The 12,183-nt window shown below is 40.8% G+C and overlaps 2 protein-coding genes across 2 annotated transcripts; one reads left to right on the forward strand and one right to left on the reverse strand.

The window, feature by feature from the left end:
• Positions 1 to 49: 49 nt before the first annotated feature.
• GNPTG (N-acetylglucosamine-1-phosphate transferase subunit gamma) lies at positions 50 to 9,021 on the reverse strand. The gene is made up of 11 exons (XM_031606959.2): positions 8,938 to 9,021; positions 8,810 to 8,864; positions 7,871 to 7,938; positions 5,733 to 5,787; positions 5,546 to 5,629; positions 4,615 to 4,708; positions 2,920 to 3,034; positions 2,364 to 2,446; positions 1,967 to 2,095; positions 1,757 to 1,838; positions 50 to 768 (listed from the first exon to the last, which is right to left on the reverse strand). The coding sequence occupies exons 1-11, from the start codon at positions 8,984 to 8,986 to the stop codon at positions 644 to 646; spliced, it is 939 nt and encodes a 312-aa protein (XP_031462819.2). The 5' UTR covers positions 8,987 to 9,021; the 3' UTR covers positions 50 to 643.
• Positions 9,019 to 11,917, forward strand: TSR3 (TSR3 ribosome maturation factor). The gene is made up of 6 exons (XM_031606469.2): positions 9,019 to 9,190; positions 9,262 to 9,478; positions 10,170 to 10,363; positions 11,094 to 11,270; positions 11,548 to 11,611; positions 11,682 to 11,917. The coding sequence occupies exons 1-6, from the start codon at positions 9,055 to 9,057 to the stop codon at positions 11,830 to 11,832; spliced, it is 939 nt and encodes a 312-aa protein (XP_031462329.1). The 5' UTR covers positions 9,019 to 9,054; the 3' UTR covers positions 11,833 to 11,917.
• The last annotated feature ends 266 nt before the right edge of the window (positions 11,918 to 12,183 follow it).

Here is a 12,183-nt window from a genome sequence, read left to right on the forward strand (position 1 = left end):
GGGGGGGGGGCAGCCGTGGGGGGAGCGCTGGGTGCTGCGTTTCCACACGTTGTGGGAGAACAGTCCGTTTTATTCCGTTACAGAGAACTGCCGCGTATTCACACAACTACTCTTCTGTAACAATCGAGTATTTTCAGCGCAGCTCTCCAGCTCCTCAGCAGCAGTCACCTTCTGCACAGATCACATCAGCCTCTGAGCGGAGCTGGATGCACTCTGTGCATTATTTATTCATTCATTTTGCTAAAGTCTGATAAGAAACCTCTTGGTTTAGCATACAGATGAAATAATGCGTTCTGAATACTGCCCAATACCTTTTGCACAACACCTCAGAGCAGTGCTCTGGGGCTGTTCTGTATTTACACTGCCTCCTAGCACGCTTGATTAAAGAAAATAACAAAGCTGAGAACGGAGATCAATCCGTAAGCTTGGCTCCACAGCAGCCTCAAATTGCTCTATCAGTGTTTTCCGAAACTCGCCGGCTGGTGTCAGTAGATGGCACTGACATTCCACTGTTCCCTTTGCTTTAGAGCAGAAATTGAGGAAGTCAAGAAGATCCACAAGAGTCAAATCATCGTAGTGTCATGGTACACATTCAACTCGCTTGACATTCCGTATCAAATTGCTGTTTACCACACAGGTTCCTTCACACAGCGTCACTCCGAATCCCCACATCACCATGCAGATGTTCAGTATTCGTTGACCCGTTAAGCACAGTTGTCTCTGCAGTCACCCATTTGTGATTTACATGTTCAACACTGGTGTTTTCAGCTGTGACATTTAGTTAAAGACAGAAGTTATTTCCACATTCAAACACAAATATTCTTGTCACAGAATTCATTGAACAGTTTTGAAATAAGACAGCTTGAGTAAGCCATGATTTCTTTTGATTAGAGCTCTAATCTGCAATAATTAAATGAGCTACCACACAGGCTGCACATACTGCATGAGTTAAACAGCTAAAACATGTGAGTAACACATTTTACAAAGATTTTCCTAGAAGAAAAAGTCTACAAGTTAAAAGAAACTTCCTCAAAACAGGAAGAAGTTAGCTATGTCACTCAAAAGCTTGCTGGTTTCTTGAGGTGCCAATTCTGAGCATGCAAGCTATACATATATTCAGGGAAATTAATTACTCCTCAGACAAACAGCTCGTGTAATAATGAGCATGATGGATTAGGAGGAATGGAGGAAAAAAGAGTCTGAAATTAATCCAGATAAACTTTGCTACTTCATAGCCAGCATCCAACAGTCGTTCTTTCTCAGATAAGTGTCTCATACAGTTCTAACAGAAATCAAACAGAGGAAAAGAGGCAACTAAGGAAGAATGAAAGCAATTCAAACAGATACAGAGAACATTTCCAGAGCTCCTGAAGAAGCCCTTGTGGCTGACTACCCATAAAGCAAGGTTATATAAAATATGCTTATGAGCTATGGGTGCTTTAACACAGATTTTCTTTGGCATATTAAGTATTAGAAACTAACTTTAATTATGATAACTTTAATTATGATAATTTTTTTTTCTTCAACAAAGCTCAAATGTCAAGTAATCAAGAAACTTCCTGGGAGCAAAAGAAGTCTCCTGTGTGCAGAGATCGAGACCTAGGCATGCTTTAAAACCTATCTGTTGACAGAGACCTGCATGTATGATTACTTAATCCATGTACCCAAAACCAATATATATAATATATTTATAATATATCTAATAGCATACTCATTCTAAATAGAAAATAGTGGGAAAAAATGACAAAAAACTCACCAGAACTTCCTTTGTATGCAATATTGTGCTGACTTAATAAATCTTTAAGGATTTTTATTTCCTCAGAAAGTTTCTTGTATTCCTAAGAAAGGAAAATACAGAAAGGTGCTCTCACTCTCCAAAGATATATAACAACACGAGGTTATGTTATGAATCATACAGTAAAAAGGTGGCAATTTAATTTCACATTATAAATATTATACTCTGTACCTTATTGCACACATCCACTGTTTCAAACTGCAGACTTGTTTTCGTATTCTGTTTCTCAGCTTCCTTTTCTTCTGTTGCTTTCAGAAGACCTGCTTCCTCAAAAATTTCTTTCAGTATTTTTTTGTATCCCTGCAAAAGAAAGATTCTAAGGTTACTGTAAATAAATCTGCCTAACACTCATCTCCCTGTACCTTGCGCTAATTCCTCAAGCTTCACTGTAAAATAAAAAAATAAAAAAAAATTACAATTATCGATTGATATACAAACAATCACAGAGCACAAGAAGTGCTATTTGCCAATGGCAAAATAAATGCATCTGTTCCAAGAAAAGAAACTACAGAAGCCAATCAGACAGTAATTGTTCCTTAACAAATAGAGTTAAAAAAAATTAACAAACCTGCTCAGTTATTAGTTGATCATACAGAGACTGCTCTGCTTCATCCCATTTCCTTTGTAGTGCTTCAGTCAGAGTTGGATAAACTGAAAAATGGAAGACAAACTGTGTCTTTTATTAGTTAAGGGCTTTTCTGGTAGCACACACACAGGCAGCTTTCAAGAGTTGACTTTAAACTTCAATTCCAATTAACTGACACTGTTTCTGGAGAATGCCATCAACCAAGTTTATCTCATTTCCAACTAGAAGGCCCCACATTTCTTTGTCAATTTTTTTTTTTTTTTTAATGTATATACATGAGCAGATATTGCAGGGCTGATTCCTATGGCTAGTCCAAGAAAACAGCAAGTATCAGTCACTGGTTCTCTATTAGCAATGACTATTTAATTGAGAAAGATGTATCTGCTATAATGACTGGGATTTAAATACACTTAGCATTATGTATTACATGTAATTCTCTTTGAAATCAACTTACAAACTTAAAAGACCTAAAAACATACACATACACAATTGGTGTAATAAGCCAGGTTTCTCATACAAAAATGACTTCCAATCTTACCCAAAAGAGAGTGGGGATGGCACACAAGGGGAGTCTCGAATGTGAGGGAGTAGACACAAGTACTTGGCTCAGACACATAAGCCAATTTATTGCTCTTTCCACAAACAAGATGGACCTAAACATCAGAAAAACAAAGGTGAATGGAACACCTCCACATTAAGCAGGAGACAATCAATCTCCTGTCTTCGAAGGCTAACAGAGGAATTTCTATGTAGACTCTTGTCTCAAAGCTTCCATTGCCTTCCCCAATTGAAAGGAAATCATAGCTAATACATCTTAGAAATTGAGTTACTTTGGCAAACGCATGAAAATGCCATCCTGTAATGGGAAATGATCCCCATCTACCATTTCTCTCTGGTCTCCCAAGCAGATCTGGAAGGAATGAGAGTAAAAAGGAGGGTAAATAGGACACCCCACAGAACCTCCTCCAACATAAGCAGAATTCATTTAAAAAAATCTTAGTTCTGACTATGGTGCTAGATGTCAGGCTCCTCTTTTTACTGTTCCAGAGAACAAAAGCCATGCAGTCACTATAAAAGTGTTCTGATCTTTAGACTTTTGGCACCAGTCTGTTCAAAACTAAATGCCAGTGAAAGATCTGAATAACAATATCTAAAGTCACACAAGAACAGTAACTCCTTCTGTAGTCCTAATGGGAAATAAACATGTTTACAAGGCACCTCAATCACAGCAAAGAACATTTTAACCTTGTCTAAGACATTTTGCCCCTTATCTCTACCCACTCTCTCCAATCACAGATACCTCTCTCAAGTATTATGTTGTCAATCATCATTGTAATATCTAAGCACCTTCCACAAGAAAACGAGCCCGTTTCAAACTCCATAGTATCCTTAGATCTCCTTCATGACAGTCATCTATGTCACCAGGAAATATGAGGTTTAAATGAAATGTGAGGATTAATTAACTGTACCCTTATTACTGTACAACACACTGAAAAGCGGAAAAGAAAAACTTCAACGAATAAAATGACCAAGGACTTGCACAAATCATGTGCTGCACATTGAACAAGTCTCAAACATCCTTCTAGCTGAACAGCTTTTTGGCATAAAGTCTGTTTGAAAGTGAAAAGGAACATTTTAAATGCTTGACAAAACAGGAATTTTTACTTTTTTCTTCAAATTGCATTCATACCACAATCTGTTGCTTGTTAGTTGGTTTCTCTGGCAGAAGCCATTCTACTTCCATTTATTTTATTCCTTCCTTAATTCTCCCTGCATGCTTTCTGAACTTGGCTTGCTTAGCTTTTTGGCATACTGTTGTTAACTGCCTGTTCCTTCCTTTTTGCTGGATGTTCTTAAGCACAACAGACCAGCAGTTTGAATCAAACAAGAATTTTTTTTATTTATTTTTCCTGACACAAACTATAAAGCACTGCATGTCTGTAGCAGTGGTGATGATACCAGAGTTTTACACTCAATCATGGGAGAAAAAAAAAAAAAAGTTAAAAGTCACCAACAAGAGTACCTAAGTAAACTTAGTATCTAACATCAGGGTGAAATTCTGACTAGTTCCATCCACTCACCCACCTGCTACAGAAATTCATCTTTGTTTTATACTTTACCTTAAACTATGAACTCTTCAAGGTTGGAATGTTTCAGTCTGTAGAGTGACAAAATTATCTGCAGAGTCAAATTGTCTAGATTATAGCATAATCTAGGTATTTTGTTATTATACCTTTGTCTGTCTGCTCTTGGTTTCACATGAGTCTCCTTCCCTCATCCACATTCCAACAAACGTGTTGTTATCAATTTCCCATTCGTGCCAGATTCTAGAAAAACAAAACCTCACTTCATGTTTCTGATAAGGAAAACATGGAAATTCAGGAAGAAATATAGGAATAGCCTTACACTGTGTTAAAATTAATTGTATATGCCTCATTTGCCTTGCTTCACTATTTCCATTTCTTACAACCAAGGTCTTACAAACCCTGACATTTGTTATCCAAGCTGCTACACAGGCCATACCAACATTACTTTGAGAGCAGTTTTGAATCAACTGTTGGTTTGCAAAGTATTTGTACTTACAAAAGCACAACAGAATAATTTACAGATCAATCCTGCAACAAACACCATCTCAGCATAGAGTGCAACTCTGTTTGCCTGTAGGACTTTTAGTTTTGGTGAGAACAGCTACAATTGGTCTCTATGCCTGCTAGTCATAAACTCAATGGTTTGATGTTGACCCTTTTCATCTCATACTGGTTTACTGACTGCTGTGCACAGAGATACATTCTGGCACTCAAAGAAGTTGTTGATGCCCCATCTGAGGAACTGACACAACAAAGAGAAAACTGTTAAAAGACACGAAACTTCTGTTAATATAAGCATTAATTACACATTGCTGGATTTCTCACACAAACATATCAGCCTTTCAACTCAGCACAGGTTATTAATAAACCTCCAGCTAAAAACAGGACATTGTTTTTTATCTAAAAAATAAAAAACATATATCTAAGCATTTCAAGATGATTTACTTCTGTGCATAATACCTGGAGTCCTACAGTGTTCTAATAGAAGAAACAATTTTAAAACTGCCTTCTTTTTGAAAATCTATAAAACAGTCTATTAACAACACAGATAAAACATAAGAGGTCTAAAAGCCTCACCCTAAAATCCCACTGTAGGCATTCCATCGAAAAGTCTGCTCATGCTGAGTGACATTATGGAAAGGACAAAACTCGTACTTATATCTTCGGGAGAAAAGGGAAAAAGAATAAATATTTCAGATGGGAATTAAGAACTGGTTTGTTCCTAATAGAAATATATCATCAAAAATCCAAATTTGTTACTCACGTGGATTCCACAAAACTGAAACACTTGCCAGCAAGCCTAAAGAGATGCACAGGGCCTAAAAACACCACAAAATATCATGAAGGAAGAATAATGCTTTGGTTAAATTCCAGCAACTTATTGTGGTGACAAAACTGTATGGAATAAGACAAATTCAATTTTCTGCTGTGCATAAACAAATCTCTGTTTTCCATTTGAATTACAGTAAGTACCCTTTACTGCTATATTGGTTTACTTCATAAGCTTTAACATATTTTACCTTCAACACTCAGTGAAAGATTTTAGCCTCTCTCTACAGCAGAAACAAGAAACCTGTATACAAACAAATATCTGGACAGCAGATCCACAAAAAGAATCATCGGTGTAGATATTACCAAAATCAAAAAACTAAAGTCAATAAAACTATTGACAGCACTCTCCATTCTCAGTCATCAGAACTCCTCAGACATGCACCCATAGAGCCCTTTTGCTCAGAACAGTGATTGTCACACACTGAGGTTCCACTGAGATTCTCAGACTGGTCATTCCTTACCACGGTTGCTTTCACAATCTGATCTGAGTAATATTCAACAGCGTAAACCTGTCAAACAGGTCAGCAGTAACAATGTTCCTGCAGAACTGCTGCCAAAGTAATTCAACACAGGTAACTTGTCATTCAAAAAAAGGCCAAAAGTTCTGAAATATGTGTTTACAGGGTTATTTCAAAGTCACTTTTTTAAGCTAATTTTGCAAGGAACAATAAAATATTTCTGTGGGAAGCACAAGAAAATAGATTACAAAAGCAGATAAAGTAAAAGCATCTTGGATTCTAACCTTCCAACTACCAGGACAGGACTAATTCTTACCAGGATCTACAAAAGCGTTCCTAGAAGCGAAGATCAGAACACCAGAATCTTGCCACCAGAATGCCCTAACCACTGGGATACAGGCAGGTTCTCCTTCCCATTTTCATTTTCATGACCTTATGATCTTGCATCTGTTCTGCAGTCAAGACTACTATCATAGCCTTGGCCAGAAGGTTTGCTTTTCTACAAAATGCGATCTGTATCTCAACAAGCAGAATCCTTCCCCTACATAACAACAAAATCGGATTTTAATGTGTCTGAGGAATGCATTATACTCACGTGTCTGTTTCCTGAATGCATGTTCTAGAAGTGTAATTACAGTTACTACTACACTGACTGTCTTGTGAAATAAAAAGTGCCAGTTTTCCACGCCAGTGAAATAACTGTGCAAGGGAAGGTTCCACACCACAGATTCCAGTTTCCAAAATTACTCCCAATTTTAGACTACATTTAAGTTCCCACATCCAGAAAAAGAAGTATTTTATTGCATTGCTAACTTTCTTCCTGATCTTTTTGGCATCTTTCAGTTCAGCATTCTCACTATTATTCTAATTCCTTCCCCTTTCACACACTGTATATACAGAATTTATGCATTTGATTTGGTTTCATAGAACATTCCACAAGAAAATAATCACAACCCCATTTGGTGTCACCATACCAAAATCTCTTTGGTGAACTTGAACTCGTAAGGAGGTTTAGGTTTGTGCTTATGGTTAGGAGGCAAAAGTTAAAAACATAATCCATTTCCTGTTATTTCCTATTACTTAGTCTTTGTATTCAGTGTATGTCGACTCACTTTCTCCCACAGAATCTAGAAAATACTAAATTCCTGTTTGTTTTGCTACAATGTTGGATTTCTACTGCAGCTTTGAGCCTCTGTGACTTGTTCCAGACTTGCCTTAGAATTTCTTTAAACCAAGAAGTATTAAAAACTCAAATCAGATGCCAGGATGGCTTTCATGTGACAATCTCAAGGACACCTACCAATTGTTTTAAGAAGAAAAAAGGTCTTTAATAAAGATCAGAAGTTCTGTGACTGGCTCAAACAATACAGAATAAAACATAAGGAGAGCACCATGACTAAAGCAGTCCAAACAACAGTGGGTCCTGGAACACCCAGAACTTAAGCTGTTCTTCAGAACTTACAAAAAATACTTGGCCCAGTCTATTTTCCATGATGGCCACAAAATGACAAATAAAATTAGTACCTGCCTGCACACATCTGAAGAAGATTGTTCTACAAATGACTGCCAGAAAATGATGAAAGCTGTACAAAAAGGTAATGCTTACACATACCTGATATTGCTGAAGGGGGCATCTTTGGCTGCAGTCGATTAGTTTGAGGCAAGAAGGGGTTATTCAACCTTTAGAAAGAACAAAAGTTAAAGACTGAGTTATGCTTCTAGCTATTATCACACCCTCTACTATCAGAGAATGGCTTAGGTTGGAGAAGAACTTAAAGATCATCTGGTCCTAATCCCCTGCCATGGGCTGGCTGCCCCACACCAGATCAGGCTGCCAGGGATGGGGCATCTACAGTTCTCTGGGCAACCTGTGCCAGGGTCTCACCACTCTCCGAATAAGAATTTGTTCCTTACATCTAACCTAAATCTCTCCTCTTCTAGATTAAAGCCATTCCCCCTTGTCCTATCACAATCAGACCATGTAAAAAGCTGGTCCCCCTCCTGCTTGTAAGCTCCCTTCAAGTACTGGAAGGCCCCAATGAGGCCTCCCTACAGCCTTTTCTTCTCCAAGCTAAACAAGCCCAACTCTTTTGCCCTGTCACCAGAGGTGCTCCAGCCCACTGATCACCTTGGCAGCCCTCCTCTGGACCGACTCCAAAACTCCTAATCTTTCCTGTGCTGGAGGCCCCAGGTCTGGACGTGGTACTGCAGGTGGGGCCTCACGAAGGCAGAGCAGAGGAGGACAACCGGACAACCCCATTCCTCTGCCTGCTGCCACACCTCTGTTGATGCAGCCCTGGGTACCGCCGGCCTTTCTGCCTGCAATCACACGCTGCTGGCCGAAGCCCGGCTTTCCTTACATCTGCATCCCTAATTCCTTCCTCGCAGGCTTGCCTGAGCATCCCAAGACTTACAGCCACGGGCAGCGGGCCCACGGCAGCACCGCCGCAGCTGGGCCAGTCTCGCCTTCCTCCTGAGGAACGGACGGGCTGCGGCGTACGGAGCGGCACAACTCGAGGCCGCCCGGTGCGGACGAGCACCAGCCACCTACCCGAACGTGTTCGGTTCCTCCACGATCTTCATCTTGCCCGCCGACGCGAGGAGACCTGCCGAGCAGAGAACAGTTAGCGGACGGGTGGAGGAGCGGAGGAACAAACCCAGCAGCGCTCACACGCTCACCCAACGCAGCGCCCACAGACGCCGCCAACAGCAGCCAGGCGGCCGCCATTACCACTTCCGGCGGAAGCGGAAGTGCGCGCCGTGGCCATCAGGGCCGCTCCGCCCGAGCGCGGGGCCATGAAGCGCGGCGCGGCGAGGCGCGGCGCTCCGAAGCGCGGCAGGCGCGTGCCGCCGTCCGCCGGTGCCTCAACCCCGCGGCGCGACCCTCACGGCTTCGACGCCTTCGCTGCGGAAACGGAGGCCGCGCTGAGAGGTGCGGGAAGCGCTCCGCGGAGGCCGACAGAAGCGAGGCGCTCCCCGCTAACGTGTGCCTGCTGTTTTCAGCCTGTTTGGAGGGAGAGCGGGGCGCCGAGGAGTGCGGCCCGGAGGCGAAGATTCCGTGTCCTCTTGCCATGTGGGAGCTCGGACACTGCGATCCGAAGAGATGCACTGGGAGGAAACTGGCCCGAAAAGGGCTGCTCCGAAACCTGCGCCTCAGCCAGAGGTTCCCCGGCGTCGTTCTCAGCCCTCTGGCCGCCGTCTGCGTGTCTCCCGCCGACAGGTAGGCGCTGCTGTGCGGTGTTTGCGCGCCTCGTGCCGGCTGGGGGAGGACGTTTTAATCATCGATTGCGGCAAAACTGTGCTGCGGAGTAAACGTTGACCTTCCTGCTGCGCTATGTTGTATTGATACGTGAGCGTGAGCTATTTTATTAAATTCCAGTTAAGATTTTTACGCATCTGGGGTTGGGTGAGAAAAGTGTCTGTGGATTCCTATTGAGAGCTTGAAGTGTGTGCTGCGTGCAGAATGACAGCAGCCTGGAGCTGCTGCGTCTGCTCTGGGAGATGCTCCATGGGCTCCGAGGCTGTGGCAGTGCAAGCCGTTAACCACAGCCTTTGTGGAGAAACACAGAAGCTTCTTCAGATGTGGCTGCAGAATTTTTACAAAGACTTACTCATTCAGAGAAAAGATTCCTCAGAAGCTGGTAAAGAGCTTAAATCTGAACTTTGTTGTTAAGCATGAATGTGTAACTTCTAACTACGCTTCTGTCATGCTTTTAATCCTTCAGTTTTTCATTTTCAGTTTTAAACTTTTCTTGTCACCTACAGATTCTAAAGAAAACCGTGTTACTATACTGTACCTCTCTTATTTTAGATCACTGTAAAACATGCTTCTTGATTGACAAAGGGGGCGTTCAAATTTATCACAGGTATTACGGAGCAATTGAAATTCTCACAGATGTTTCTCTTTTCAGGCATATCATTGCTCAGAACGGAATTGCAGTTATAGATTGCTCGTGGGCTAAATTAGAAGAAACGCCCTTTAAGAAAATGAGAGGAGGTCATCCAAGGCTGCTGCCTTACCTGGTGGCTGCAAATCCTATCAACTACGGCCGGCCGTGCAAGCTGTCTTGTGTGGAAGCTTTTGCTGCAGCTTTTTGCATTGTTGGTAGGCTGCAATGTGTCTGATAGAAAATACATTACCAGCAGTTCTGACGTTTTTAATATAATGAGGAGATGGTTTTTGACAGAATAAACTGTAATGCTGACCTATTTGGTCTTGATTTTAGAATGAAGTTGTCTAGTTCTCTTCCAAGTGCTTCTGTCTGGTAGCCATCAGTTATCACTGGGCTGGGGTTCATGTCCAGGACACAAGATTTGATGATCCAAGTTTTCTCAGTATGGCATATAATGTTAAAAAACTTACTAAAAACCACCAGAGAAAAGATGGTGAATCCTTGTGCACCTCTGTCCTTGTTGCACACACAGCTGGCTGTTGTGTTCTGTCCCCTCAAGCTGTTTTCCAAACTCATCACAAAAGCTTCTTGACAATCAAACAGGCATCCTCCAGTGTACTGCTGGCAGATCTTACCTTCTGAAGATACGTGCAACTGCTCTTTCACTGAAGGACTGCAGGATCTACAGCCTGAATCATTAACTGTATGAAATATTTTCATGTAATACTTACTAAAAGACTGAACTTTTCTTCAACTTGATTAACTATTCAAGTTAAGGTGAAATAATTTTAAGAAATCCTGAATCCCTAAACACTAAAAAAAAAAAATGCTGCTGTACACCTCACTGCTGTAGTGATAGGGAGATAGGTGCTGAACTTAGAAACCTGTAAACTGAGTGAAATCTCATACTGGAGACCAGTGATCCTCTGTTTTCTGTTAAAGGACTCCCAGACCTAGCCACCATTCTTCTAAGGAAATTTAAATGGGGGAAGACATTTACTGAGCTGAACAAAAATCTCTTGGAAAAATATGCAGCTTGTCAATGCCATGAAGAAGTGCTAGGTGTTGAAAAGGACTTTCTAGCTAGTGTCAAAGAAATAAAAGAAGAAGAAGAAACAGGTAAGGAAGAATTCCCAACCACCACCCACCCTCTAACTAGTCTCCTCTTTTTCTTTAATTTCATGAAATACAATGAATGTAGAATAACTTAATAAGACAGTAACAATGAACAAATTCTAAGTTGTTGGCTTCTGACCTCTTGTGGCCAAATGAGCATGTTAAGATTTTCAGAATGCTGAACCAGGTTTCATATGCCTTCCCTGCCAGTAATGTTCTCAAAAATAAACGAAGTCAGACCATCTTAATGTGTACCTCTTCTTTTTTCTTCTTTTTTCAGATCCATTTGATGTTGACTCAGGAAAGGAATTTTGTAACCCCAATAGGCCAATTAATTCTTCAAGGTAATGAAATTTTAATTTTTTTCTTAGTAGAAATTTGTTGTGCTTTCATAATCCTGAAAAATATTTTCAGAATAACACAAAGTAATGAAGAATCAGAGGAGGACAGTGCAAGCACTCCAGATGATACCAGTGAGAGCAGTAGTGAGAACAGTCCAGAAGATGATGATCCTGGGAAGTTTTTCCAAGAACAGCCAACAATAAATCAACTACCTGAGAAGTGAAAACAAAGAAAAGCACACCAAAAACATGCCAACAGCTGACAAGAGTTCTACACTATCTTGTACAAATAAACTTTCTTGTTAACAATGTAGCCTTTCTACTTGTAACTGGGTGGGGTGCTCAGTTAAGTGTCTTTTGTTTATGTAGGCCTCTCATCTTCAGCTACAGGTAGGTTTGTAAATTCATACTACATATTAGGCTACAGCTTGATACATCCTCACTAGATAAGAGTCTATTTTTGTCTATTGATGCATGTAAAGGTTTTTAAGATAGGCCTTCCATAAAGAATTATTTAAAGGTCCCAAATCTTAATTATGTAAGTAAAAAAACATTGTAGTCAGTGTTTCTGGTAA

Source organism: Phasianus colchicus, chromosome 16 (genome assembly GCF_987193195.1).
Source record: "Phasianus colchicus chromosome 16, bPhaCol1.hap1.1, whole genome shotgun sequence".
NCBI lineage: Eukaryota > Metazoa > Chordata > Aves > Galliformes > Phasianidae > Phasianus > Phasianus colchicus.

Bases quoted from the DNA above. Each gene is read 5' to 3' on its own strand.
- TSR3 (XM_031606469.2), top strand. From the start codon at position 9,055: ATGAAGCGCGGCGCGGCGAGGCGCGGCGCTCCGAAGCGCGGCAGGCGC. The intron at 9,191-9,261 runs GTGCGGGAAGCG...TGCTGTTTTCAG, and splicing joins AACGGAGGCCGCGCTGAGAG to CCTGTTTGGAGGGAGAGCGG. The intron at 11,612-11,681 runs GTAATGAAATTT...AAATATTTTCAG, and splicing joins AGGCCAATTAATTCTTCAAG to AATAACACAAAGTAATGAAG.
- GNPTG (XM_031606959.2), bottom strand. From the start codon at position 8,986: ATGGCGGCCGCCTGGCTGCTGTTGGCGGCGTCTGTGGGCGCTGCGTTG. The intron at 7,939-8,809 runs GTAGGTGGCTGG...TTCTTTCTAAAG, and splicing joins GAGGAACCGAACACGTTCGG to GTTGAATAACCCCTTCTTGC. The intron at 3,035-4,614 runs GTATAATAACAA...TCTGATGTTTAG, and splicing joins CCAAGAGCAGACAGACAAAG to GTCCATCTTGTTTGTGGAAA.